At 32.5% G+C, this 27773-nt stretch overlaps 5 protein-coding genes across 10 annotated transcripts in view; 3 read left to right on the forward strand and 2 right to left on the reverse strand.

Moving 5' to 3' along the window:
- The window catches only part of LOC105209050 (high mobility group protein DSP1), a 44032-nt gene extending 33648 nt beyond the window's left edge, over positions 1-10384 (forward strand). For all 6 annotated transcript variants that reach the window (XM_011179218.3, XM_029038246.2, XM_011179216.3 and 3 more), the window contains exons 4-6: positions 4429-4592; positions 4697-4871; positions 4971-10384. In XM_011179218.3, the coding sequence (XP_011177520.1) occupies positions 4429-4592; positions 4697-4871; positions 4971-5135 (504 nt within the window). In that variant the 3' untranslated portion in view covers positions 5136-10384. The remainder of the gene's footprint in view (positions 1-4428; positions 4593-4696; positions 4872-4970) is intronic.
- Positions 10385-11017: 633 nt separating this feature from the next.
- On the forward strand, positions 11018-13577 carry LOC105209054 (XK-related protein 6). Its single transcript, XM_011179222.3, has 6 exons — positions 11018-11681; positions 11840-11926; positions 11979-12053; positions 12117-12247; positions 12613-12765; positions 12840-13577. The coding sequence occupies exons 1-6, from the start codon at positions 11341-11343 to the stop codon at positions 13283-13285; spliced, it is 1233 nt and encodes a 410-aa protein (XP_011177524.1). The 5' UTR covers positions 11018-11340; the 3' UTR covers positions 13286-13577.
- A 250-nt stretch (positions 13578-13827) lies between these two features.
- Positions 13828-15506, reverse strand: LOC105209055 (sperm-associated antigen 7 homolog). The gene has a single exon (XM_011179223.3). It carries the CDS (start codon positions 15303-15305, stop codon positions 14493-14495), a length of 813 nt encoding a protein of 270 aa, XP_011177525.1. The 5' UTR covers positions 15306-15506; the 3' UTR covers positions 13828-14492.
- A 461-nt stretch (positions 15507-15967) lies between these two features.
- LOC105209056 (phosphatidylinositol N-acetylglucosaminyltransferase subunit A) lies at positions 15968-18004 on the reverse strand. The gene is made up of 6 exons (XM_011179224.3): positions 17856-18004; positions 17708-17798; positions 17397-17642; positions 17221-17338; positions 17028-17147; positions 15968-16960 (listed from the first exon to the last, which is right to left on the reverse strand). Exons 1-6 carry the CDS (start codon positions 17864-17866, stop codon positions 16059-16061), a joined length of 1488 nt encoding a protein of 495 aa, XP_011177526.1. The 5' UTR covers positions 17867-18004; the 3' UTR covers positions 15968-16058.
- Positions 18005-18648: 644 nt separating this feature from the next.
- Positions 18649-27657, forward strand: LOC105209057 (DNA topoisomerase 1). Its single transcript, XM_011179225.3, has 8 exons — positions 18649-18926; positions 22407-22588; positions 22662-23682; positions 23743-23831; positions 24333-25462; positions 25539-25789; positions 25895-26088; positions 26180-27657. The coding sequence occupies exons 1-8, from the start codon at positions 18900-18902 to the stop codon at positions 26280-26282; spliced, it is 2997 nt and encodes a 998-aa protein (XP_011177527.1). The 5' UTR covers positions 18649-18899; the 3' UTR covers positions 26283-27657.
- The last annotated feature ends 116 nt before the right edge of the window (positions 27658-27773 follow it).

Raw genomic sequence — 27773 nt, forward strand, 5'->3', positions numbered from 1 at the left:
TCCTTGCCAACACTTTTTTATGATTCGATGTTGTCGGAATTCTTTTATATATTTTTTTATTATTGTTTTACATTATTTTACTCTTCATTATACACACACAGGCACACTGGCCGCTTTGTACTCTATTTAAATTGTTTGCCGTACTCGTATATACATACATATTTGTGTGAAAAGTCTGTGCAAAAAAGTATAGAAAGCACGAAAGGAGTCGAGGGTGTCGAGTGTGTTTATATGTATGTATGTATGTTTTCTCCTCATAAACAAAAACGATTATAGTGCGTTCACCGAGAGACGACGACCGGTGAGAGGTGTTTTTAAAAAAATGTATTTAAGTGGCTGCCGGCTGCATTGCAACAAAAACAAAAATGAGGACAGAAAGAAAGGATGAATTGGTACTTAAGTTGACTGCATAAAAACAAGTGCAAGAGGAACAAGAACTGAAAGAAGAATTGCTGAAAGGATAATAGAAATAATAAAAAAAAATACTGGTAGCACTCAGAAAGTCAAAAGGGAAGGGGGAGGGCGCTGGATGTTTACCGATGACGACAAGGGTTCGAGACAGCAGACGACGACGAGCTTTTAAAAATATTCTCGTGTATATACCAGTATACACATATCAACATGTATGTGTGTGTATGCAAGTGCATGTAAAATTATTTGGTTGATGTGGAAGCAGACGGCTATACTTGGAAAACATGAATTCATTTAATGACGGAAATGCAATTCTGTAGATGTACCCCGCACTTTTATTGCACTCCTCTTATCCAAATGGACCATACAAAAGCACACCCATACTATATGTAAGCGCTTTGTTGACTGTTGACCGTCTGCCACATAACCATTTGCCATTCACCATCAACGTCCTGCTGCATTTGAAAACTGCTGAAATGTAGACTCGGCGCTATGTAAGAAGGACGTTAACAACATTCATACATTTTACATGCAAGGTTTTATAAAGCCTAAAGGAAGAAATGTGGGTGGAAAACGATAGGTGTCGGGTTCGACTGTAGTTGGGTAATTTTTGAGAGAATTATGAGGAAGTTCAAATAAATGTGTTGTTAGGCTGGAGGTTACATAAGAATGTGGTATTGAAAGCAAAAAAGTGTATATTAGGAGTTTATTGTTGTTTAACCTAAATTTTTAACATTCTGAGTTGCATTTTTGCACATAACTATTAAAGAGACTTCGTATATCTCTGGTTTATTGAATTTTAGCAATCTATATACTTCTTTTCTAGTTATTTTTATTAATTTTTCTCTCTCTTTACTTATATTGGGCGTCTGTGATCAGTTTAATATGAATTTACCGGCTTAACTATTGGCTAAAAGGAATGTCCTTCTCAGTGAATACAATTTTGGTCTAGCAAATTTGGTCTCGCTAAAGATTCGAAAGATGATGTGATGATTTGATTGTGCGTTAGAAAAGAATATTTCCTAACCTGATTGAAAATACTAAAATATGCTGGTCGTTTAGATCACTTTGAGACTCGATACTCTCATGTAATGCCTTCATAGATTTATAAAAATAAATGCAATCTCTTTTTAAGACTACAGTGTTGCTGTTGTCGTTGTAGCGGCAGAAAATATTCTGCCAATGATTTTGAGGAAATCTGTCGAGCTGACAGTTTTTGTCCGGATAAAAATCTGGGTCCGTTCCGTTTACGTAGACAGCATTGTCGTGCGAACGCCTTAAGACTACAGTCGGATCGATGTCAAAATAAAAACAAAAATAATTTCAGGAATTTTTTATTAATTTGTACAACAACAAAAATTCTACTAAAGTTATAGCGCTTACATTCAAGGTCACACAATTGATCAGAGTTCAATTTGAGTATTTCCCAGTTTTATAATTATATTTACGATGTCGTAATTCGAATTTTATTAATACAACAGCATTAGGTATTACAGCAGTAACTTGGGTTGTAAAAATTCTTATTTTTCAATTTTCAAAAATATTAAACCAACAGGGATTTAAGGATTGAATATTTATAGTGAATTATATATGCTGACATATGTGTATGATTCTGAAAGCATTGCTTCTACTAATAGCAATCAGTAATCTGGAAGTTGTGCTATCCATATAGATTAAATTTTGTGTCACATTGCCAGCCGGATTTTATACATACAAACATACATACACATGTACGATTATATACACATATCCTTATATGTATATGGTTCGTTATACATACGTGTGTTTGTAGTATTTTGAGGGTGGCTTCAACAACACATCACCACCGCTGTCGTCATCACAATCTGGCTTACACAAAAATCAATGCCAGTGCGTTATTTTTCCACCCATTCTTCCAACACATTAAATATTTCTCTTAGTTTGCCTTGTTGCTCTCTTTTTTACTTTGAACTCACTTATTATTTTAAATTTCTGCGCAGTGGCATGTGCTCTGTCCACACCATCTTCTCCATTAGTGAGGCGATAGCGAGAGAAAGTTTGCGACTCAAAAATCTAGCAGTAACTAAGTCCTGCCCTTGTACGCCATATATACAATATATAATATATACCTGGGATTTTTGCTGGATTTTTGGTATATTAGGTATAAATATATGCTATATAAAGTAATTGCGTCGTTTTCTGATTGCACGTAGTCCAAAGGATCGAACCAGTTAACCCTTATTGCGCATATTTAATCTGATTTTAATACGGGTTTTGCGTTTTGACATTTCTGTTAAATAATATACAATTATTGGAAATCTTTTCATCTTGACTTTTTCTTTGGTTCCTCTTTAAATTCTTTTTTCAAAACGTTGATCGAGTTTCACAAAATTGCCTTTAAGACTCCTTGAGTAAGATATCATTGGCTCAAAGGATTCCCTTGTATTTGATGTTGTTCATACCATCTACAGACAGTTTCACCTTTCATAACAACATACAAAATTTATTCTTTAATTTGAAGGTTAATTTCGCCAGAACCTGATATCAAGAATTATACACGTTACATATGTACATATTTGTTTGCGTAGCATATTCTGTTTTTCACTTCAGCACTTTGCTTCATAGTTCGGTCAACTTCAAACGTCTAAGGTGAAAAGTGGGTGGTTTGGGTGCCGCATAGATTGCTTAAATGCACTATATACTATATAATCGCATATACATATGTAGCTACTTTATACATATGTATGTATGTTTGTATGTATATAAAACTGCATATAGCATTCAGGGGTCGCTCTGTTGAGTGCTGTCAGCTGGGACTGCTGCTGCTGCTAGTGGTGGAAATTATGGGTTGGGTTTTTGGCTGGCTCGATGGGTTTGTGTCGTTGTTCGTGGCTTATTTTATTGGCGTCGGGACGTAAGAGGAAATTTAATGGCAAATATTGTAATATGAAGCGCACAGCTTTTCGCTTTAAAACTGACAAAAAGCAGTTTTACAGCAAATTACGAAATTAAAGCGAACTAAGAGCTGCTTGTTATTGTAATGAGTGGGTTTGCAGAAGGTGAATGGTTCCACTAAATGGTAAATTATGGAAAAAATGGTTTTAAGCATCAATTATTTGTAAGAATATACTGACATATGTTAATATAATTGCTTGCATTGAATGCGTTCAAATTAAAGAAAGTCCATCAGATAACCTTAAATATAATACTTATGCACAAGTGCCATGTATAATCACCTCTATGACCACTAGCTTTCATGCGTTGATATGTTTCGTAGCGTTCTACGCAATTAATTTCCACAAACTCACGTCTGCTGACTGTTAGAAATACCTTTTCCACGCCACATAACCCAACAAAATAAATTGAAAGGATGGCGAAGCCAATTTATCCTTTTTAATGCAGAAAACACATTTTCTTTTACAAAACTGATGAGGCGGCGGTGCAGCGGATGTTACAAAGAACGTGCGCTGATTGCAAAGGCTATAAAATTTAAGTTTGACTCGAAACGACATTTGGTTTGAACGGAACGGTCGATAAGAGGGCAATGTTGTTGGTATGCCGTAGTGAGAAATGAAGTTTGCGAAGCAAATTAAAACTTGAATGATGGAATATTGTTGCTCGTATGGTTGGTCAGTAAAGAGGACGTTGAGTTGAAGGGTAAAGCCCTGTAGATACATACATACATATATCAGGTCATTGCAAATTACCGCAATAAATATGTTGCTACAAAAAAAATTCTTCGGTAAAGAGCGATGGACTATTTTTTGCTAAACTGAGAGCGTTAATTGCACTTCTTAAAGGTTTTGAAGAATTATCTAAATATTTTTTTTGAGAGTAGTGTATGAATAACAGCTCGAAAACGTCCTAACGATTGATTCGCCTACATTTTTGAAGTCATATGAGAATGTTTTTCTTAAAATGCAAATATTTTGATTTAATTTACCAATTGTGTGATTCAAAATATTTAATCTATTATTTTTTAGTAATCCATCACTATCATAATTTATATTAATTATCTTCTAATTCCATTTTTTTCAGACAATGGTGGACAAGGAGAAGAAGCGCTTCCATGAGATGGCCGAAAAAGATAAGGCGCGATATGAGATGGAAATGCAAAATTATGTACCACCCAAAGGCACCGTGGTCGGCCGTGGCAAGAAGAGGAAAATGATTAAGGACCCGAACGCGCCGAAAAGATCATTGTGAGTTCGTAGCTAACAATGCATTCATTAAACTTTTGCAATTCGCCAAATTTCAACCGTGAAACATAAAATCTAATTAAATTTAATTTCTTTGTATATTTTAGATCTGCATTCTTCTGGTTTTGCAATGATGAACGTAACAAAGTTAAAGCTGCGAATCCTGAGTACGGTGTTGGCGATATAGCCAAAGAGCTCGGCCGTAAGTGGTCCGATGTGGATCCAGAGGTCAAACAAAAGTATGAGTTAATGGCTGAGAAGGACAAGGCGCGCTACGAGCGGGTAAGTGCAATAATTTGCTAGCATCTAATTAACATTTATGGTGCGAAGCGTTTTTGTAATGTTGCAATGAAATTAATTTGTTTTTTAATAAATTTGCAGGAAATGACCGAGTACAAAACTAGCGGGAAAATTCCGATGTCCGCGCCTTCAATGATAGCACAACAGGCTGCAGCGCAGAAAGCCGCGTTACTTGCTGCAAGTTCGCAGCAGCATGAGGAGCATGGAGACGATGATGGCGACGGTGATGATGATGAAAATCAATAGATTTAAGCAAACATACAAAATAAACAAGAAGCAGAGAGGAGGAGAGCATATAAGATAAAAAAAAACAAAAGAAAAAACAAACAAAAAAAGAAAGAATTAATAATTTTCCACTCAAAAAGAAAATGGAACTTATATAACGTAATATTTAAGTGAATAAAAACCAGAAATATTGATTGAGATATAAGAACCCAAGCAGAAAGTAACAAATATTAAAACAATAAAACAGACGAGAATTCAAAAAAAAAAAGAAAATAATGAAATTTAACAGGGAGAAAATACATACAAAAACGTTATGTAAAAAATACAAAACGTAGTAAATGTATGCCGCAAATGCGAAATCAAAGCTAAAAGTAGTTGTAGCTCCAGCAAGCACTATCAAGGAAATCAAGACACTATGCTGTACTCAAAATAACAATACTTTCAAATCAAATCATCACTGCTTTAAAAATCATGGCGGCACATACAAACGACAAGTACGTACATCATGCATTCATTATTGTTATTAAAATTTCGTAAAATCAACTGAATACCAACTGTAGAGAGTATTCTACAAGTTGAAGTGACTCCCAAACTGCTCCCCAACAAACATTTACTGCTCATTTTGAGTGTTGAAATAGACACAAGCGATCAACAACAAATAACAGCAAATATGAAACTAAATAACAAACACCAACACAAATCATAACTCACCATCAATAGCTAGTTGACATCGTGCAAAGAGTAAAAATCAAGGCATCTTTGAAAATAATAATGGCAAACAACTCAGATACGATTATTTTATAATTATACACTATTGTTTCGTTTAATTTGATTTATTGTAACATTAGCAATAAATGTTAGGATTAAAGAGAGACACTCATAGTTTAGGGGCAAATAAGAAGAAAAGAAGAGAAAATATAATATAATGAAAAAAGTCAATATTAAAGTGGCGTATGCGCTTGACTTTAAATGCAAACGCATTAGAATTTATTATTTTATCATCGTTCCGATTATTGGCAGTTATTATTAATATTTTTCAAAAACTAGCATTTAATGTTGATATAAAAACAAGATTACAAAAAAAAAAAATGAAAAAGAAAACAAAAGCAAAAAATAGAAATCACATTTTTTCGTTCGTTTAATATGTAAAAAGAATATATTTTAATTTACCTTTTCAAAATCATAAAACAAAAACGAAACAAAAACAAAAACACTTACAAGAAATGTTAAGACAAAGCTTAAGGACAACTGAAAACGAAATATTTTGAAATATTTTTATAAATACATAAGTGCGGTTGAATTTCTGTATGAAAACTATGTACGAGTATCTCGAATGTGAATATTTTGAGGCGATTATTACATACATACATATATTACATACTATGTATAACTGCTAGCCACAATACATACATACATATATTACATACTATGTATAACTGCTAGCCACAATACATACATACATATATGAATAAGCAACAGTTATATAATTGTATACTACACTCATACAGCAGCAGCAAAAAAATACAATAACAAGATTACAAACAATATAATAAATTTATATAATGTACGATAAGATTTAGAATATACGTATGGTGAAAACCCAAAAAAAAAACTATGCAATTTTTTTCACAAACCACCTTTTGGCAGTCGATTGGAGTTTCCAAAATTTTGACGGGTACTTTGAAAATATGCTTTTTAGTAAATTAATGTTTAAGACGTGAAAATAACAGCGGTGTTTTCATAACTTTTGAAATATTGCATATTCGTTTTATGAAACAGTGCTTTTTTTATTTCAGTACTTCAAATTTTTGTGTATGTGAAGTGAAGGTTAGTATTGAATATTTGTTTGATTTTAATCAACACTAGCGTGATTATTACGCTATATGTTTACTAAACCTCACTCAGGATATTTTTTTAATTGTTAATACACACACACTTTCAAATTTTTTTTTTTCAAAAACCTCTTTTCGGTAAGTTTACAAATAAAAGTTTTAAAATAAAATGGGACATCAGCAGGTATCAAAATATTGTACATAGATTATATAAATTTAATATTAGAATGAAATTTGTGGGAATAGTCAAAAGTATATAGAAGAAAGTTAAAGATTTGAATTTGGGAGAACGGGTGGTAAAATGTTTGTTTAATTAAATTAATTGTTTTAATATTTTTTCTTATTATTTTCGAATTTCACAAAATTACAAACAAAATTTCTTTAAATTGAAATTGTTTGCAATGTATGCTTGAAATTCAGTTAATCTTTAATGAAATTATAAATTTGCCGTTACATTATAAATTTTTGAAAGTGATACGCTTTGGGAATATATTTCTTTGTGTAGAACGTGCAGTGGTGTAATTTTTTTGTGCGTAATATCAAAAATTTCTATAACTTATGGCAACCATGTTTTTTGTCGTCATCAACAATAAAATTTTAAATTTAAAAAAATTATATTAATTTATTTCTTATCATATCTTTATATGGAATTTTTGTGCTTTAACAAGAATTTTTGATCTGAAAGCTATTGTTTGGGTTGCCATTTTTTTAAGTGTTTATTTCTTATGGTGACTTTTTGGAAAAGCAATAATAAATACATTATTGATCATGATGACAAGAAATCGTTACATATGCCGAAATTAATAAAATTAAATTAATTAAAAACAATAAAAATTTAAAAAAAAATTTCCTAAAAATATTTGTCTAAAAATTGGAGTATTTTGTAATTACGGTTATGCTTTAAATGAAAAACATTTGCATAGGCATTGTTAGCATTTACAAAACGAAGTACCATTCTTAATGTATTGCTTTCGAAGTATTTATAATTTTTTGTTCTAATCATTTGTTTAATTTTTTATTTTTATTTTTTTTATTTTTATTTTATTTTTATTTTTTTTATTTTTTTATTTTTATTTTTTTTTTTTTTATTTTTTTTTATTTTATTTTTTTTATTTATCAATTTTTTCGTCAACAATGCCACCACGTTCATCTACAATAAGATCGCTTTACTTTTGTATATATGTGTGTATATATGTAATTGTACAATGCATTATACGTCGTATGTATGCATTTTACATTCAAACCACATACAATCTAACAATCTATAAAAAGTAATGGATACAATTAAAAATTATATAAAAAAATGGATATGAAATGCAAACTACTTCAGGCTCGACAGATTCCTATTAAATTTAACAATTATAAATAATAAATCAAATGTCAAATAATTGCAGTAGAAGAGGACATACGTACATATACACTCACGTAAATTTACTACATAATCTTAGGTAATATTAATAATGACAAAAACAACAACTTTAATTGAAAGTAATAAGAAAAACAAAGCAATGATTTTATGTACATACATACATAGTATGCAGCTCGGCTAGGAATCATGCGACCTCAAAGTTTTGAGAGTATTCTTGTACATACGTATGCATACAATTACAGTAGTGTGAGTTGAAAATGTCAGTTATTTTATGATTTCTCGATTTTTGTCGTACATTATATTATATTTATGTTAAATCCGGGTTTTACTTATCAACAAGTATTAAGTAAGCAGTTCAAGTTTGCAGCAGAGAAAAGCCTATGTTTGGCGACTGCTTTACATTTGACTCACTTTTATTAATGAAGTTTACTAGATGAGATTTATTTTTATTAATTCTTTATTAACTCATTATCACCACAATTTATAGGTGTACGTATTTTAACAGTAAAATATTGGGTAGACTTATGCACATGCTTATACACTTACTTTTGATGCCTCTAAATTTGTTGCTCTCTCTCTAAATCTTTTCGATAATGATGAACACCAAAAACTCAACACAATAGAAAGCAATATACACATACTTACTTATAATCAATGTCTAAAGCGAAAATTTAACAGATTCCCAAATCGAGACTTGCACCGATATAAAGTGCATAGTTGTAATAGCGCGAGGTACAGACAGACTGAAATCGGGAGGGGCGTGATAGGTAGTAGCCAAGTGAGCAGCTGTAGCGCCGTTTGCGGCACTTTAGCCGATACTAATGCCTATATTTATATAAAAGCAAACATAATTGATTAACACCAACCAACAAATAAATTAATTTAATAAAATGAAAAAGATGAAAACAATAAGAACTTAAAGGCAGTAACAACCACATTGTACACATAATGAAAAAAATCTAATTTTTTAGCGTAGACAAAAACAAAAAAAAATTAAAAGAAAACAATGTATTTGTAGCTTTTTTCTTCCAGACCAAGAGCAGTGTGTTTTTTATTGAAACATTAAAAGTATATGGAATGCTCTTATTATGCTAATAATAAGTTCAACTTTAAATGAAAATTATAGTTGTTAATTAAAAATCGTAAGTGTGCGTTTGTGTTAGAGTTTAAAAAAAGCAAAACAAAAAAATACAAAATTTGAAATTTTTAATTTATAGAAATACATATTGATTACTTTAATTTCTCTTTATTAGTATTTATATAAGTTACAAGCCTGTGCAAGTATAATAAATGCGGGTAAAAAGAGTTTTTAAACTTACAAAATATGCAAGAATGTGTGAAAATAAGTTTCAAGCAACAAAAAAGATAAATAATAAATTGCATTGTTCGTTGATTTTTAATAATGTGTAATTTACCAGTATATATATATAATAAATTAGAACTTACCTTTATAATTACATATAAACACAAGTACATACTCAAGTGTGTAACTTCGTAATAAGTTGAGTTACATATAAAATATACAAATTAGTTATTGTGTTATGCGCGTAATTATTTTTTCTTTAGTTTTCACTTATTAGCAAATAACATTTATTTTACTTCAAAATTAAACATACAAAATGTATGAAAAAAAAATATAAGAACTTACTGCAACATACAAAAGGAAATTATTAATGAATTCATTAAGTTAAGTACCGATAAAATAATAATAAATTAAATATATACATAGTAATGAGTAAAATTGTAAGAAAAGTTAATCACGATTTCCCCCGCATACAAGATAATTCATTTATATACATACATGCATATACATACATACATAATGATCCTTTCCCATACAAATTATAATAGAAAAGAACAAAAACAATAAGTATAGCGTACAGAAGACACGCTTTAACACACATAAATCCTCTCTAGTATTTACTTTGAGCAGAAATTTATATAAAAGCAAAAAAAAAAACAAAAACTCAAACAAATAACGTAACATTTTATGAAGTGAAAAGAAATTACAAGTTAATAGTGAAGCTAAGTTTAAACTACTTATAAAAATGAAAAACAAAAATAATTAACACATAAAGAAATATACAAAGCGCTTAAGGCATGACAAGCGTCGAATGTTAATAACGGCAGCAATGATTATTGTCCCTTTGTAAGCTAAACATAATATTATACATACGTATACACCTACACCCATACACATACACATACACATACACAATTTAGGCATATGTGTAAACAATTAGTTTAATTCTTACACTGTAATGTGAAATAATGAGAGTAAATGCGTAATAATTATAAATTACAACAATAATAATAAACGATAATAATACAAATGATAAAATAAAAATAATAAAAACAACAAAAATTGTATTTTATATTTGGATTTATTTAGGAAATATTTTTTGTCGATATATGACTGTATGAATTAAACGTTGTGATCAAATTGTTGAGGTTATGGTTGCTTTGATATTTGCTTGTCTGGGTAGAATTTTCACTATATATTCTAAAGGCAGCTATAATAACTTCTACTGCGGCTGCATCAGCTGATTGTCACAACAAAGACGAAAACTTTGCAATTTTATTTATTTATTTAATTATTTTTCCCGCTCAATGTAGACAGGAAATTCAAATATTGAACTTGAGATCTTACTTCCCATCGATAATTCATATGTTTTGGCAACGCTGCCGTTATCGATCGACATTTATCGATCAGTTGCACTATCAGCTGTTCAGTTGTCTATTTACTATTTTTTGTTTTCCCACAAAATTTTTTGTTTTGCTTATTTGGTTGTGGCGAAATGTTACTCGTGAAATTGTGTTTTATGGTATTAACTACCGAGAACAAATGGAAAACTTCAGTTTATCATTTTCACGTATAACTCAATATAAATACAAGGACATCTTAGCACGAAATAATTTAATGCATTATCATCAGTCTGCGCAGGCGTTTAACAAATTAATTTAATTAATTGAGCACAAAAATACGCTTGGAATTTTGTAGTTTTTATAGATTATTAGTTAAGTTATGGCGCCATTGAATAACATTTCTAGCCTTTTGGATTGGATAAAGTTCACTCATAATCGTTGCATACTGAAAAGCACTTTACCACAATGCCTGGCAACGGAGACGGATGGTACCTACGGTGATGAAGCTGATAGTGAAGCATGTGCGTGGAAGAACAAAACAGTGTCCTGGTTAGATATATTTATGACAGGGATTTACATATTAATACGCGTCATCTCAGTGATATTCAATATCAAATTGGCTGTAGACTATTATCACCAAGGCGAACGGCATTATTGCATTTGGACAGTGGTGTGCATGGTAGTGCCGATGTGCGTTACTGCGCTGATTTACGCTAAAATGTACGTTTGGTAACTATTAGTAGATGTCTGTGTGCATATGGTAGCATGAGTATGTAGATACATATACATTTATGTACATATGTATATATTAAATTGCTCGCTATAGTAATTGCGAAATCTTATTTAAAATTCTAATTGGTTATGCATTTTACTTTAAGGTGTTATCAAGATAAAAAATTCGATGGTGGTATCAAGGAGGCAACGAAAACGACTATATTGGTTTTAGTTTCTTCAGTTTTTCTCAGGTTCATTAATACTAAAAATTATACAATTGCTATTTATAAATGGTTTTTTTAGATACTGGAACACGCTTATATATTCCGTTAAATGCAAACGTGCAGAATTACAAGGAAATCGAGACGAACAATTGGAGTAAGAAAAAAACGCCAGACTTAATAATTGTTTATATTTTTGTGCTGTTGTTTATTGTTATAGATATTACAATTCTACAACGAAAGAGGAAAGTGATATTGCTTTGATACGTTTATTTGAATGCTTTATGGAAACGGCACCACAAAAGATACTGCTACTGTCGATAATACTAATGCAAGAAAATCAAATTTCAGGTACGTTTAATTATTCATTCCTATAAATCTATAACAGACATGGTTATAATCATAATCATACATACATATGTGTATATACAATTTCAAAGGCCTTTTCGAAAAGTTTTTTAGTAAACAACGTATTTTGAAATCAATTTTATTGAATCGAAAGAGTTATTGGAAATCAAAATTTTTTTCACAAATTTTTACAAACAACAATTTATGAGATGTTATAAATAATTCGAAATTATAGCTACATCTATTACACAAGATTTGTTATATTCCGACCATTGCGTATACCATTCAAATTGTTATCGGATTACGGAAAACAGATTTCTCCCTATGTTATTTAAACAATAAAAATTGTTTTTAAATCATTTTAACAGCCACACAAATACTTATGGTGTTGCTCTATCTTTTGAGCGTACCGGGAACTTTATTCAGTTATAATCGTTGCATACGTGCCGCGCAACCCAATAAAAATAAGTTAAGCTATTGGTATATGGCACCGCATCTCTGCTGGCACTTTTGTATTTCAAGTAAGTAAATAAATGAGTTTTAATAAAATTTAATGAAGATAAATTTGTTAATTATGTTAATTTTTTTATTCTAGTTTCGCGCATATTTTGCATTGCTTTCGTTGCTGCGCTATTTCCGCTCTGGTTAATAGTATCATGTATACTGCACGCCGTCACATTGGGATTCGTTACATACATAGTGGAACGTCCGGAATTCTCCAGCGCTATTGCCTTTCATAATTTTCTTTTTTGCATCGCATTAGGTTTCGTTTACATATTCATTTACATTCCAGTCAAGGAGGCACCAACGAGATACAAATATGCAATGTACTATCTAATTTGTTCAATAGAGAACATAATATGTGTAGTCTTATTCATATATAATCCACCAAACCATCTTCGAGAATCGCCTAGACTTTTCTACGCCATTTGTATCTTAGCTGTTGCTCTTTATTATGTTGGCATTATTTGTATGCTCATTTACTACAAAAATTATCATCCAAATGTGAAAGCAAGCAGAAACAAAAAGACTATTGGTTGAGTATTTAGTTTATACATTAGCATTTTCAAATAGTTTTAAATATTACAATACATTCTCAAATATATAGTATATATGTATAGTAAGTTGTTGAACTGATTTACTATGAGCTTATACAGGTTAATGAGATTTTACACTTTAACACCTCTAGTTTTAATAACATAACGAATTTCAAATTAAAATATGCTTTTTTAATAAAAATAAATATTTTTGTACATATGTCAAATTTTATTACAATATTCACAGTACTTGGTTGTGAAAATACGGTTTATAGTAATTGCAAACGTTCTAAACTCTGACTATACTACAATATTCTTGCTTATTAAATTTTCTCATTTATCTTTTTATTTGTATTTGTATTAGCAGTATTCTAAATTTGTTTTCAAATTTATAGTTTTCGTATGTTTCCATTCGAATTTATTTTTTCATATTCTAAAAAAGCAAAAATTAAATACTTTTTTTTATAATCTAATATTTTAAGCGCTGAAAATTAAATATTCACCTGAATTGTAGATATATGCATGTATGTAAGTAAAAGAGTAAAATTATAATATCTCATCTACATATATTTAAATAAATTGTTAACGACTCTTTATCAATAAACGTTTAAAAAACTATTTTTGATGACGGTTTCTTTTCGATTTCGAATCTAACGAATTTGAGGCAACCTATGCGTAGGTTTGAGTCTGCGTCTGTTAATAAATACACCTACATATCTCTTATAGCACAATAATCATGAACAAGTTTAATTTAGCTCTGGTTAACTTTTGAAATTTCGTTAAAATAAGCACACATTGATTTATGTGCTATATCAATAATAGGTCGCACAATACTTTACTAAAATTATTAATTCTTACTAAAAAGTTGAAAAAATACTGCATAAATCACAAGCTTCTACTTTTTTTTTGTGAATATAGGTACATACGTATGTATGTATATATGTATTTAACGATTGCATAAACAAACATACATTTATATCAGTAAATTTCTTATACTTAAAAAATATTGTAATTATAACTCGTTATTAAGTTTTCATTATAATATATATTTATGTGTTTTTTTTCAATACCATTTCAAATAGTTAACAATTCATTTGTGATCTCGTAAATAGTAAAAATATTGCAATTTATTGCAAATTGATGCAAAGACACAAAGCAGTCGTTTTTTCAAGCGTGTTTTAGTATGATAATATGGTGTTTCGCCAGAATTATCAGTGCTCTGCTCTAGCACTGCTTCCAGCAACACTAGGCTCTTGCTCTTGTTGCGTGCTTAGTGCACTCTTTTGTTCGTTGACAGTCGACTGTTGTTCCTGTTGCGGATTGGGTAATGCACTCTGTTGTTGCGCCTCCAATTTTCGTTTCTTCTTTGCCTGTATATCAGCCAAAGTTTGTTCAATTGAACGCATGTCCTTCTTGTTTTTGCTGGGCACAAAACCATAACTCAGGTTAGTTTCTGTTTTGCGTGCAGCCTCTAGGGCAGCATCTTGCCCAATAAGATGAGCGTATTTATCTTTATAGTTGGTCGTTGGTTTAATGTCGCACTCTGTGGTAGGTGGTAGTTGGATGGAAGCACGTGCCAGTCTTTTTTGTTCACTTTCCAGCTCACGTTGTTGTTTTCGCCTTTCGGCATATTCTTTGGCAATTTCTTCATTCCAACCGTCACCGTTGCGACGAGCTGCTATTTCATCTTCCGATGGCGCATTTTCCTTTTTATAAACAACTGAGTGACGATCGATATCTTCGCGGCCAAAACTCATTGCTATAAAACCACCGAATTCCGCTACCTCATGTATAATGGCACGGTGCACTTTGTCCAACGGCTGAAACTCAATATGCGGGCGATCGTCCTTGGCAAATCGTCCAATGCGATCCTCTACATACTTGCGAAATCGATTTAGTTCTTCTTTCTGTTTGTTTTTAATTCGTTCAGCAAGCTCTTTTTGTTTTTTGATCATTTTTTTCTGTTGCTCTGTAGCTGCGGGAGGTTTGTCCATTGAATTGAGTATTGAATTCAGCAAATCCATGGCGGGTTTTTGCGACACACTAGTATAGTAATATAAATAAGACTATTTGCGCTCCACTATACGCAATTTTAGCTGTATTAATAGTTTTTCCTTATTTGTTTTTTTCTATTGTCCAACTTCGCCCAGCTGCTGCTTTGAATTTATCGTATTGGTTGTTTTTTTCTATTCCTTCTATCAAGTGCGTGTGGTTCTGACAGCTGTTTGACAGGGATGGCAATAGCTACGATTTATGCAATGGTCGCTTTAATAGCTATATCGATTAGCTTACATCTCTAGGAATATAGTAACGGTTTTTAATCAGGAAGTGGGGTACAATTCGTATAAGTTCAGATTTGTAACACTTTGAACAAAATTATTTACAAAAAAATGAAAAAATGTTGAGATATATTTTATGCTGTGTAGAAATTATTTACTTTTTTATTTTTCGGTGCGTGTAACGTATACCGTTATTGGTAACAGTCCGTCGCGTGATATTAGTAAAATCCTTTTTGGGAACGTTTCTCATAATTCAGAATAATCATGAAATCCAACATAAAATGTAGATGCAATAATAACACAAAATAAGATTTTAATATTATATTATTATATTTGGTTTTGTAAAAGCGAAATACATATATACATATGTCACAAGTAAAATTATTTAAAATGCACCAAACAAATGGTTTGTTTTTACTTAAAAAAATATATTGCATTATAATAATTTCAATTTAAACTAAATGTACATATATGTTCATAATCAAAATTAAATCTAGTTTACTGTTTTCTCAAGAGTGTCAGTTCTTTGGCTTTTTCCATATATCGACGTGGACGTAAATATTCCAAAAACAAGAGTATAACATGTGCCATAGATATCACCAGCAGGAATGGCCAAACTTTACTGCGTAGGTAACCGTAAAGTAGATCGCCAAGTGATTTCTCAGGTTCGGCTAAAATACGCATATATACTTTCTCGGTGCGCTGTGTAACATTCTCCCAATTGTACAACGTTGACACAATTTCATTGCATTTATATGGGCAAAGCACTGCGTCATCTTCATGATTTTCAAAATCTCCAATATTTCTTGGTTCCTTTTGTATATTTACTACCGAATTTGTTGATTTTTTATTGTTCTTCCGTTTACTAGGTTTTGTAGAATTTGCAGCATTTCCGTTTGAAATACCGTTACTATAAATACTGTAATTCTTTTCAATGCCTGCTGCGACTGGGTGTAGCTTTTGTTTTTTGCAAAACTGTGTGTATCGGTCAAGAGCTTTGAGTACGCCTTGGTAAACGGAATCGACTTCAGGATCCGTAAGAATGATTAAATTCGATGGTAAAACTTCGGGTATACCACCCACACGAGTGGAAACCACTTGTAAACCACATGAAGCTGCTTCCACTATAGCCATACAATACGCCTCAGTAAGCGATGTATTTACGAAAATGTGCCCGCGTACAAGAATGTCGCGAACTTGAGAATGTTCAACTGCTCCAATCAACTCTACTCGATCTTGCATATTGGCCTTTTCTCGTATCTCTTCGAGTAGGTCTCGCTTTGGTCCATCACCTACTACTATAAAATTTATATTAGGCGTATACCTAAAACGTGGAATGACACCAGCTAATAAATCGATTCCCTTACGGTACACAAGTCGCGAGGCAACCACAATGTTAACTGAATTAAAAAATTATATTTTTAGTAATGCATATATTTTGTAAATACAGAAGTTTGAATTGCTTACTTTTGCCGTCTGAGGGCCGTTTACTTGGATCCGGTGTAAATAAGGCAGTGTCGACAGCATTTGGTATGACCGAAACATTCTCTTTCGGTATGCGTGCACGCAACACAGTATTTTCTTTACCTGTTCATAAATAAAAATAAAATTAAAAAAAAATATTCAACATTGACGTATCAGTAGATATTGGTAGACTCACCAATATGAGAGACACAGATGCAGTGGTTTACATTGGCCAAATTAATCTGCAACATTTTATTAGTGAAAACGGCCGACAAATCAGCAAAGCCGAAGAGGCTATGATCCGTGAAAACAGTCTGTAACCAAATTTTAGAATTTTAATACATGCTTTTGTCGTTCGCTCCTCCAACTTACCCTTAAACCTAGCATATTGCCTATAATATTTGCTTCATGTGCCAATGTACTGAACGCAGAGTGTCCATGCACAACTTCTATACATTCCCTTAGTAGCACACATCGGATCAGAGGTATTTGACAAAGTATTGTTGGCAGTATACATTGATTGTAAAATGGCTTAATTGGTAAATAATAAACTTTTAAACCATTCGTTAAGTAACGAATGCCTTTGCAATCGCCATACGAGTGTGTTAACACAATGACCTGTATGTGGAAAGGTAAAGGTTGAGTTCATAATGCACATTAAGATCGCTCGTTCAATGACTCACTTTATGACCGTGGGTTAATAAGATTTGCGATAAATTGAAAACGTGTTCCTCTACACCGCCTATACTTGGATAAAAGAAATCCGTGACCATACTGTAAAAAACAAAAACATATACACTTGGTTTCATTATATCGTATTTTGTTTATTACCATATTCGCATTATTTTTCACGAATGTAAACCATTTGTTTACTGCACTTTATTAAAAAAATGAAAAACTTGAAATCAGCTGTTTACTGCTGTCAAAAACGATAAACAAAAGCTGTTTGACATAGAGTGTTGACAAAGCGCTGTTTAAATTTATTAAAATTATTCAGTTAATCGCTTAATTGCAATTAGCAAACAAAATAATCATAGATAGATATACAAAGTTAGAGCGATTTTAATATTTATCAAGAGGTAGAGCAAAATATATATGATTTGTGGTTGATTTTTAAATATTTTCTTATTTTACTATTCAAAATATCTATTGCTTCTGAAACACCCTATTTTATTTTGATAAGAACGAGAGAAAGTGTACGCACTATTTTCGGTCATTTAACCATACATGCTTTTCACTTTGCTGTTTTCTTTAACCGGCATCATTGCAAGATGAATGAAACAAAATGAAATACACATTTTCGTGAAACCAACGAAATGAGTAAGAGTAAACGGAATAGATGTATATTTGAATCTATTACAAACTTCAACCGCAGGGTTGCATATTCAGAGTGAGTACGTGCTGAATGTATATTATATCTCGAAATTAACACAAATTCCTTATATTAAAAATTAAACGTCTTTCAGATGGCACGAAAACTGTTCTATTATTGTACATTAACAACATAAGATGATGAAGAACTATAAGAAATGGCACTCATGAGCGTCTACTACGTTTTGTATTGTCGCAATGGTAAACCTGTCATGGTCGGAAAGTCCTAAGCATGAAAGGCAGTCATTTTGCAATCACACAATCTACTCTAGTACATTCATTCGACACACACAGAATTTTTCTAAGTTCCATTTTGTGTGGCGAGGCGAGACTTTGAAAATTTTCATAGCACTTTTGCCTTTGCCGTGTGGCTCGTTGCTTTTACATTTCATCTCGTGTTAAGTGGCTGAAATAAGTAATTTTTAGCTGCTAATCAAAGCAGATAAGTGTGTGCGTGGAATCTTCGGAATTTTCGTGTGAATTTTCGTTGTCGAGACTGTAAAAATGAGCGTGGATGTGGCACCCGAGAATGTAAGTAGTAATTATGTTAACGGTGAAATTTTATATAATTTTTCAGATATTTCTACAAATTCCCATAAGATTTTTAGAAAAATTATGCACAAACAAGTGTACATTAAAACGGAAATGTAAATGCATTTTCAGTGCAAATATGTCAGCAATATATAAAATGCATATTTCCTTTGTTTAAGTAGTAATTGTCTGTCTGTGCGATTTGTCGGCCCCAACGCGATCGCCTTGAAATGAAAACGTCAAGTTTTTCATGAAAATGGCGACAAGTCCCCAACAGCATACATGAGCAAAATGCAATACAACGGACAAAATCAGCAAAACACCAACAAATATTGCTGTATTACCTGTGTGCCGAAGTAGTAACAATGCAAAATACAACCAAAAAAAAAATCCTATAAAAATTTGTTTTTAGGAAACGCAGTATTTTTTATGGCCTAAAAAATCCTATATGTCCATCTTCTTTAGGTTTTGTACCAGGTTAATTATTTAGATTCGGTAGATTGTGTTTACCATGTAAAAGTTCCAGTATTTAGTTTGCAATATGCGGTGTAGTGCTGTGTTGTAGCTTTCTGGCTGTTTGTTACAGGGAAAGTCAAAGATGGAAGCAGCGCAATAAACGCAGCACTAAGTACAAGTAATAGCGAATACGAGTCGAGTAGATAGAGTGAGCGAGTGAGCCGTACGACATGTAAGGTTTTCGTAGACATTGTCGTGGTTGCTCGGTGGTGGCGTAAAAATTTTCAAAGTCTTTTCTGGAACATCGGAGTATTGACTGCGAGAGTGGTAGGCAGATCACCCAAACGAATGTCAAAAAATTAATATCGAAAGCTTTTGTAAAAATTTTCGTAACTTTTTTGGCATTCTATGTGAATATCAAAATATATTATTAAAAAAATTAATTGTATTTACATATGTTGTTAGATTAATTTTTGATGTTGGCGAGAAGTTGTGTATTTGCTTAATCCTTTTCAAAGCAATATGTATTAGTTGGGTACTTACATATCGCTTCTTTAAACTATTACTTCAGTAAAATGCAAAATTTTATACAGTTTTGTTGTTATATGCGTAAAATTAATCACAAATAACAGGTTAATTTCTTATTAGAGTAGGTATCAAGTAAGTGAAAGAGGAAATTGTATTGTTTGTTTTATTTTATAGATAAGCAGCGTTTAGAACTAACCACCACAACAACAACTACCCTGTTCTTTTGCATCCCTTGATTTATGAGTTGGCTTCACACAATTAAATTTTCCCAACTACCAAGTTTCCCATGCAGTTTCCACCATTTTCGTTTGATTTCGTTCACTTTGAAAATTGGCTTGTTCGCTTTTATTGACTTGTTTTTAGTAATGTTGTTTACATTTACTTCCTTCGCATCTATATCTGCATATAAACATGCTCTCAAATGGTCATGTACAGGTGATGTACTATTGCTCCAAAGAGTGGCTTCAGAACTTTTTGCACTCACAAACATGAATGTATGTATGTATACATGTGGATACATGTGTATGACCTATAAGTAAAGTAAAACATATGCCTTAACTAGTTTACATTTTGAATTCTTTTCACTTCCAACATGCATATAGTCTCGATTTCGGGTTGACTTAAACATTTCTAAAAGCTGTGCTAATATTATTTTCACAATATTCCAGTTTCTTGCGAGTTGTTGCATACTACGCCTTGCTTGTTATAATGAACGTATATGTACATATTTGAATTGGGCTCCTTTTATTTAAGGTCGAACAATTGTGGCTAAAAACCACTGCAGTTTTTCAAATAAAACAACATTCAATGCATATACATACGTACATGTGCACGTGTATATATACATACGTATTTATTTGTACATGTACATCGGAGCAGAAAAAAATCTTGTAGGTTATTCGCCTCTTCTCTTTTTTGTGAGTATTCGTTATTTTTATTATTTTTTTTCGCTTTGTTACCTGCCGCTGTTGTAGTTGAATGGGCTCCAGGTTGTGATCAGTTGCTGAGCTGATCGTCAGCATTATTATTACGGATCTATAATACATATTAGTGTGAAATGAAAATAATGCTACATAATTATATGTTGTTGTGTTTTTGCTTTCACTATTGCTGATTCTTATTCGATTGTATTCTTTTGAAATACATAACAAATTTAAATGCTAGGAGCTGAAATCATGTGTATTGCACCTTTGTACATATGAATGTATCGTTGTTTTATCACTAAACCAAGTGACGCACTCACAATAAAGAGCACACTATATCAAGTCTTAAATCAGTTGGAGAACTCATTCGGCAATGCAAGAAAGCAATATTGGGAAGTAGATCAACACGTCGGAAATTCCGCTTATACATATGTATGTATGTACAACGATGTATATGTATATAGCACAAAAATCATTCATTAACATAGCATGTGTTGTCCCCAGGGGCACTGTATAGACTATATACAAGTAGAAAAGGTAAATTTTTATTATTACTTTCAAGAGTGAGCGATAAACGACAATACCCATAGCTATATCTGCTGAAGCACACATTGCAAGCGATAATACATATACACATGTGATATTTAAATTATCTCTGTGTCTTTTAATTAGTATAGGTACTGTCTATGAGTAGATTATTAAAATATATATATCTATTCGATTTATTTGTTATATAATTAAAAGACAATAGTGTTCCATATTAACTAGAATGAAGAATAAATTCCACTTATACGTTAATAGCAATGTCAAAGCCATCTATGTATAGTATCGTCGTCGATAGTTTTGTTTTTGCCAGTTTAATTTATGCATAAAATAGAAAAGAGCGTACAAATCGTCGCATTATTGAGCAACTCGTGTGAATGGAGGTGTGGACAACGTGCTCGTTGACTGATGCTAATAATTCATTTTTCTCTAAAAAAGTCCACATACATACAAACATACGTAAACATTAGTTGTGTACATATTTTGATTAATTGTCAGCTGGTCGGGATTACCTTTGTCTAATATTTTCTATTATTTCGATTTTTTTTTTATTTTAAAGAGATTCCGCTAAATAGTTTCTATTTTGAGTATAAACTAGAGAGCTAAATAATAGCCGGCAGTTTTGGCTTATATTTAGATGCAATATGTAACACGTGGTCAATTCTCTCACATGTTTTTCTCAGTTGTTGTGGGTCTACAACTAATTTTCTTGTTTTTGGCATAGTGAATACAAATAACCAAAATTTTTTGCTCTAACCTCACAATAAAAAGTATTAGAAACTTGTTTTATGATGCTTGGGGTTCGCTTAGCGAATGCAATAATGTTTTGTACGTGATACTAGTAGCGAAACAGGCATACACAAATAATCGTATATACTATTCAATAATATAATTTTTCGATTTTTTTATAAATATAAATTTTTTTTATAAATATATTTTTTTTTATAAATATGATTTTTTTATACTAATGATGTTCTTTTATAAATATGAAATTATAGTCAATATTAAATATATATTTTTTTATTTTTAGGACATCAAGACTCAGAATGGGTCATCTGAGCTGGTGCAAGTGAATGGTGTCAGTAATGGTCATCACAGTGGTAGCAGCAGTAGTAGTAAACATAAATCTTCGAGTAAGGATAAACATCGTGATCGCGAACGTGATCACAAAAGTTCAAGCTCAAGTTCGAAAGATCATAAGAGTAGCAGTCGGTAAGGCGACTTGTACTATATACAAATTATTGCTTAGACTAAACTTAGTGGTTATTTATAATTCACAATTTAGCGATAAAGATAAACACCATAGCAGTTCATCGTCCAGTAGTAAGGATAAACATCGGGATAAAGAACGCGATGGCAAGCATAGCTCCAGTTCAAGTTCGAGTCATCGTGATAAAGACAAAGATAGACATAAAACATCATCGTCATCGTCAAGCTCTCACAAAAGCTCTTCAAAGGATAAGGAACGCAAAGATAAAGATCGCGAACGCAAAGAGAGTAGTAGCTCCTCTTCGAGTAAAGACAAAGACAAGGAACGAGATCGCCACCACAAATCGTCTTCATCCTCCTCTAGCTCACGGGATAAGGATAAGGATCGCCATCGTAGTTCATCATCTTCGAAACATAAACATTCCAGCTCTAGTTCTTCAAAATCTTCATCTGTTGACAAATCCAAATTAATAGATGGGGAATTCATTAAACCAGAGCCGATCTCACAGCCTCTATATGATTCACAGTCAAATGGTTATAATACTGATTTTGCAGCACTTCGACGAGAGCAAGTTGGTAATGATTACATGGACGAATCAAATACTGGTTTTGAGAACGGTCATGGCAAAGATGGTTATGAAGAAAAGCCAGATATTAAGATGGAAGAACAAAATATTAATATTTCGCAAGCGAGCTCATGTGACTATTCAATGTCGCAGTTTAAAGAGGATGAGCCTTCGTTTGTCGTAAAAGAGGAGGCCAGCGCTGACGAAGATAGTATGTTCAAACAGGAGCCGGAAAATCAAGAGTATGAGGATGACGAGGAAGATGTCCCATTGGCTATGCGTAAGGCAAATGCTAAACCGATTACTCCAGTTGTTGAGGACGAGGAGGATGAAGAGGATATACCACTAGCAAAGCGAAAAATAAAAGCGGAGGTGGAGGAAGATGACGATGAGGATGTGCCATTGTTGGCAAGAAAGAAGGCTAAGAAAGAGTCATCGTCAGGGAAGACCAAGAATAAAAAGAAACGTGTTAAGGAAGAGGAAGAAGAGGAATATGGGGAATCAAAACCCAAGAAGAAGAAGGCCAAGAAGGTATGAACAACAAAATATAGTAGGAATTGTTGTATTTTTATGTAAAAAATTATCTTACAGACCGAGCCGCAGACGCAAGTTAAACAGGAGACTACTACTCCAACTAAACGCAAGAAGAAGGAGGAAGAAGAAGAGGAAGTCTGGAGATGGTAAGATTAATTTTTTTTTAATGTTTGATTACTTTTATTAGTTCACTCTCGTTGTTTTAATATCGTGTTGTCAGCTGATTGCTTGTCTAGTTAACAGCTGATTTTAGTTATAGAGCCAGTGTATGACGCAAACAGTTTAGCAGCCTATGTAGTTGTCATATTGGCTACAAAAAATATTTGAGGTTAGGTTTATATGTCATTCACTGTAGTATAGTATTTTCGTGTGCGATGTACGGTTTGCATAATGTGGTTAACATCACCGCTGGCGAAGGCAACGAAAGTGTTTATGTTCTCACGAGAACGCGTTGTCTTCGCCATAAGTAGCGGAAAGTCAGCATATTGGAATCGTGTCTTTTACGTTGCTCATACGAATGTGCATGCTTCGAAGTTTAGTACAAAAACAACAATATCATTTAGTACCCAATCAGTTGTTAAGGCTGTTCCGAAATCCCCAACAAAAAAGTTGAAAACTAAAGTCGCTGTTCTAAATAAACATTTCAGGTGGGAAGAAGAGAAGCGTGAAGATGGTGTAAAATGGAATACATTAGAGCATAAAGGACCTGTTTTTGCGCCACCATATGAACGTGTACCGAAAAATGTACGTTTCTATTACGATGGCAAACCCATGGAGTTGTCTTCAGAGACTGAGGAGGCAGCAACATTCTATGCAAAAATGTTAAACCATGATTACTGCACAAAACAAATTTTCAATGACAACTTCTTCAAAGATTTTCGAAAGACTATGACATCGAAAGAACGTGAAATAATAAAAGACTTCAACAAGTGCAATTTTGAGGAAATGTTCAGATTTTTCACTGCAGAATCCGAGAAACGTAAGGGTGCTTCAAAAGAGGAAAAACTGGCTAAAAAGTTGGAAAATGAAGCCTTAATGAAGGAGTACGGCATATGCATCATTGATGGCCACAAAGAAAAGATCGGAAATTTCAGATTAGAGCCGCCAGGTCTGTTTCGTGGTCGTGGTGAACATCCCAAAATGGGTATGATTAAGCGGCGAATTCAAGCTGAAGACGTGTCTATTAACTGTGGTAAAGAATCGAAAATTCCACCACCACCATCGGGTCACCGATGGAAGGAGGTGCGTCATGATAACACAGTTACATGGTTGGCATCGTGGACAGAGAATGTGCAAGGTCAAGTGAAGTATATTATGTTAAATCCCTCGTCGAAGTTGAAAGGTGAAAAGGATCACATTAAATATGAAACTGCCCGACGTTTAGCTAAATCTATAGACAAAATACGTGCCACATATCGTGATGAATGGAAATCGAAAGAGATGCGTGTACGCCAACGGGCCGTCGCTTTGTATTTCATTGATAAATTGGCGCTAAGAGCTGGTAATGAAAAGGACGAGGATCAAGCTGATACCGTAGGTTGTTGTTCGCTGCGCGTTGAACACGTTAAGCTTGAAAAACAATTAAACGGTAAAGAGAATGTCGTCATATTCGATTTCCTGGGTAAAGATTCAATTCGCTACTACAACGAAGTTGAGGTTGAGAAACGCGTCTTCAAGAATCTAGAACTCTTTTTGGAGAACAAAAAGGAAGGAGACGATCTATTCGACCGTCTTAACACGCAAGTGCTCAATGAACATTTAAAGGAGCTTATGGAAGGTGGGTTTATAAAATGCACACAACTATATTAGCAAATTCTATCAATATTATTTTCCATTCTTTTTGTTTTTAATAGGACTCACTGCCAAAGTGTTCCGTACCTACAACGCCTCAATTACATTACAAAACCAGTTAGATTTACTTACCGAAGAGAGTATGTCGCCTGCGGAGAAGTTACTTGCCTATAACCGCGCCAATCGTGCAGTAGCCATATTGTGTAACCATCAGCGTTCAGTGCCCAAGGGACATGAAAAATCAATGGAGAACTTGAAGGAGAAGATACGTCAGAAGCGCGATTTGATTGAGGACGCCGAGTCGGAGTATCATGTAAGTGAAGCTTTTAGTATTCCAATTGGCTTGAAAAGCATCAACTAAATGTTAAATTTTCCTTATTGGAAATTAATTACAAACTATAACTTCTCTTCATTTTAGGATCTTAAGAAAGCTGCTAAGCGTGGTTCGGTAAAAGAGCGTGTTATGGCTGACAAGAAGGCAAAGACGTTGGAAAGACTAAAAGAGCAGTTAAAGAAATTGGAATTACAAGAGACTGATAGGGATGAGAACAAGACAATTGCATTGGGCACCTCCAAGTTGAACTATTTAGATCCACGTATTACAGTCGCATGGTGCGTAGAATGTAACGTAACGTTACGACACTTCACACAAATCATTTTTTTTTAAATTATATAAACTAAATTTATGTATTTACGTTCACAGGTGCAAAAAGCATGGCGTGCCAATTGAAAAAATCTTCAATAAAACTCAAAGAAATAAATTCATGTGGGCTATACACATGGCAGATGAGAATTATCGCTTCTAAATACAAACGCAGTAATGTAGTATACGTCTGAAATCGCATACGGCTGCAAGTACGACGTGAAAACTAGTTAAATATTGAAGGTTTAATGCAGCATTCTGCTCCCGAATGCTGCGGCACTACTACTACTACTACCACCACCCACCACTTAACACGCTGTAGATGAATGCATGATGAATTTAAGAGATGAAAATATCAAATTCGGCAACGTCATTAATGCTGCTGTCAATGCAGCAGACGCAAGTTGAGAGTACGGAGACATTAACATATGCCTCAAACTATTTCATATAATATATGTATGAATTAACTCTACATACATACATATATATATATATATATATATATACATATTATCCATAGTATATAACGTTTAGTAAGTAACAATCAACTTATTTCATTATTAACTAAAATAGACACAACAACAATACTTGCAATACATTTGAATACATAATTGAATATGTATGTCTAGTTATGTAAGTTAATAGGAATACATATAGTTTGCCATTTGATGTGTGAATGGCAACAGACTGTTCTCCTTATTATCATCATGAACACCACACACACACAAACACACACACACCACACGCAAACAAAAAAAATACAAAAACAAACAAAAACATTTAGTAAAACGTATTTAACGTACAAACTTTAGGAATTTTTGAAAGTAACAATTTTGTTTTATTTATAAATTAAAAAACACACAAAAAAAACGTAAATTAAAATGAAAAAAACTACATATTTCAATGAAAGTGCAACACAGCGAATGCAACAGCGACAAGGCGTTTTTGATTTTTACTGCAACAGTGAACACTAATTAAGTTTTAGTAGAAATTTTGTTTTTAAAGCATATACACATACATAAATACTAGTGTGTTTACTTTTTTGATTTTTCCTCAAGGAAGGGCACATCACTGCATATACAATACGTACATTAATACGTACATATACATATATATATATATATCTACTATATATATATATATATGTGTTAAACAAACATTATTTGAGTTAAATCAATTTTTAGCATAATTCATAACAATTTTATCTTATCTAAATGTAAGAAAATACACTATATAAATAATAATAATAATAATTTATAAGTAGTCAGAGCAGGAGTGGGGGAAACGCCGCTTCGTTACTCGTTACACTCACATATCATATGTATGTGAGGTAAATGAAACAAAAACCTATCAATGTAGCGGGCTAATTCAGAATTTTCCCCAATTTATGTGTAATAATTTAGATTCGATCTTAAATGCAAGTATGCAAACATTTGGCGTATGCATTGAAAACAAAACAAAAAAAAAAAAAAGAAACAAAAACAAAAACGAGACATTTAATTAAACAAGAAAATAAAATAAGCAACACATGCAATTTAGTTTATGATTTATTATTCTATTTTGTTTTTTTCTCTCTTTTTTCTTACTTTTAATTCTACAAATTTTAATTGTAATATATTCATATGTACATACATACATGTGTATGTATGTATGT

The sequence above is a fragment of the Zeugodacus cucurbitae genome, chromosome 5 (genome assembly GCF_028554725.1).
Source record: "Zeugodacus cucurbitae isolate PBARC_wt_2022May chromosome 5, idZeuCucr1.2, whole genome shotgun sequence".
Classification (NCBI taxonomy): domain Eukaryota; kingdom Metazoa; phylum Arthropoda; class Insecta; order Diptera; family Tephritidae; genus Zeugodacus; species Zeugodacus cucurbitae.

Bases quoted from the DNA above. Each gene is read 5' to 3' on its own strand.
- LOC105209054 (XM_011179222.3), top strand. From the start codon at position 11,341: ATGGCGCCATTGAATAACATTTCTAGCCTTTTGGATTGGATAAAGTTC. The intron at 12,054-12,116 runs GTAAGAAAAAAA...TTATTGTTATAG, and splicing joins AATCGAGACGAACAATTGGA to ATATTACAATTCTACAACGA. The intron at 12,766-12,839 runs GTAAGTAAATAA...TTTTTATTCTAG, and splicing joins CTGGCACTTTTGTATTTCAA to TTTCGCGCATATTTTGCATT.
- LOC105209055 (XM_011179223.3), bottom strand. From the start codon at position 15,305: ATGGATTTGCTGAATTCAATACTCAATTCAATGGACAAACCTCCCGCA.
- LOC105209056 (XM_011179224.3), bottom strand. The intron at 17,643-17,707 runs GTGAGTCATTGA...TTCCACATACAG, and splicing joins TATTAACCCACGGTCATAAA to GTCATTGTGTTAACACACTC. The intron at 17,339-17,396 runs GTAAGTTGGAGG...ATTTGGTTACAG, and splicing joins GCAATATGCTAGGTTTAAGG to ACTGTTTTCACGGATCATAG.
- LOC105209057 (XM_011179225.3), top strand. From the start codon at position 18,900: ATGAGCGTGGATGTGGCACCCGAGAAT. The intron at 23,683-23,742 runs GTATGAACAACA...ATTATCTTACAG, and splicing joins AGAAGAAGAAGGCCAAGAAG to ACCGAGCCGCAGACGCAAGT. The intron at 25,790-25,894 runs GTAAGTGAAGCT...TCTTCATTTTAG, and splicing joins ACGCCGAGTCGGAGTATCAT to GATCTTAAGAAAGCTGCTAA.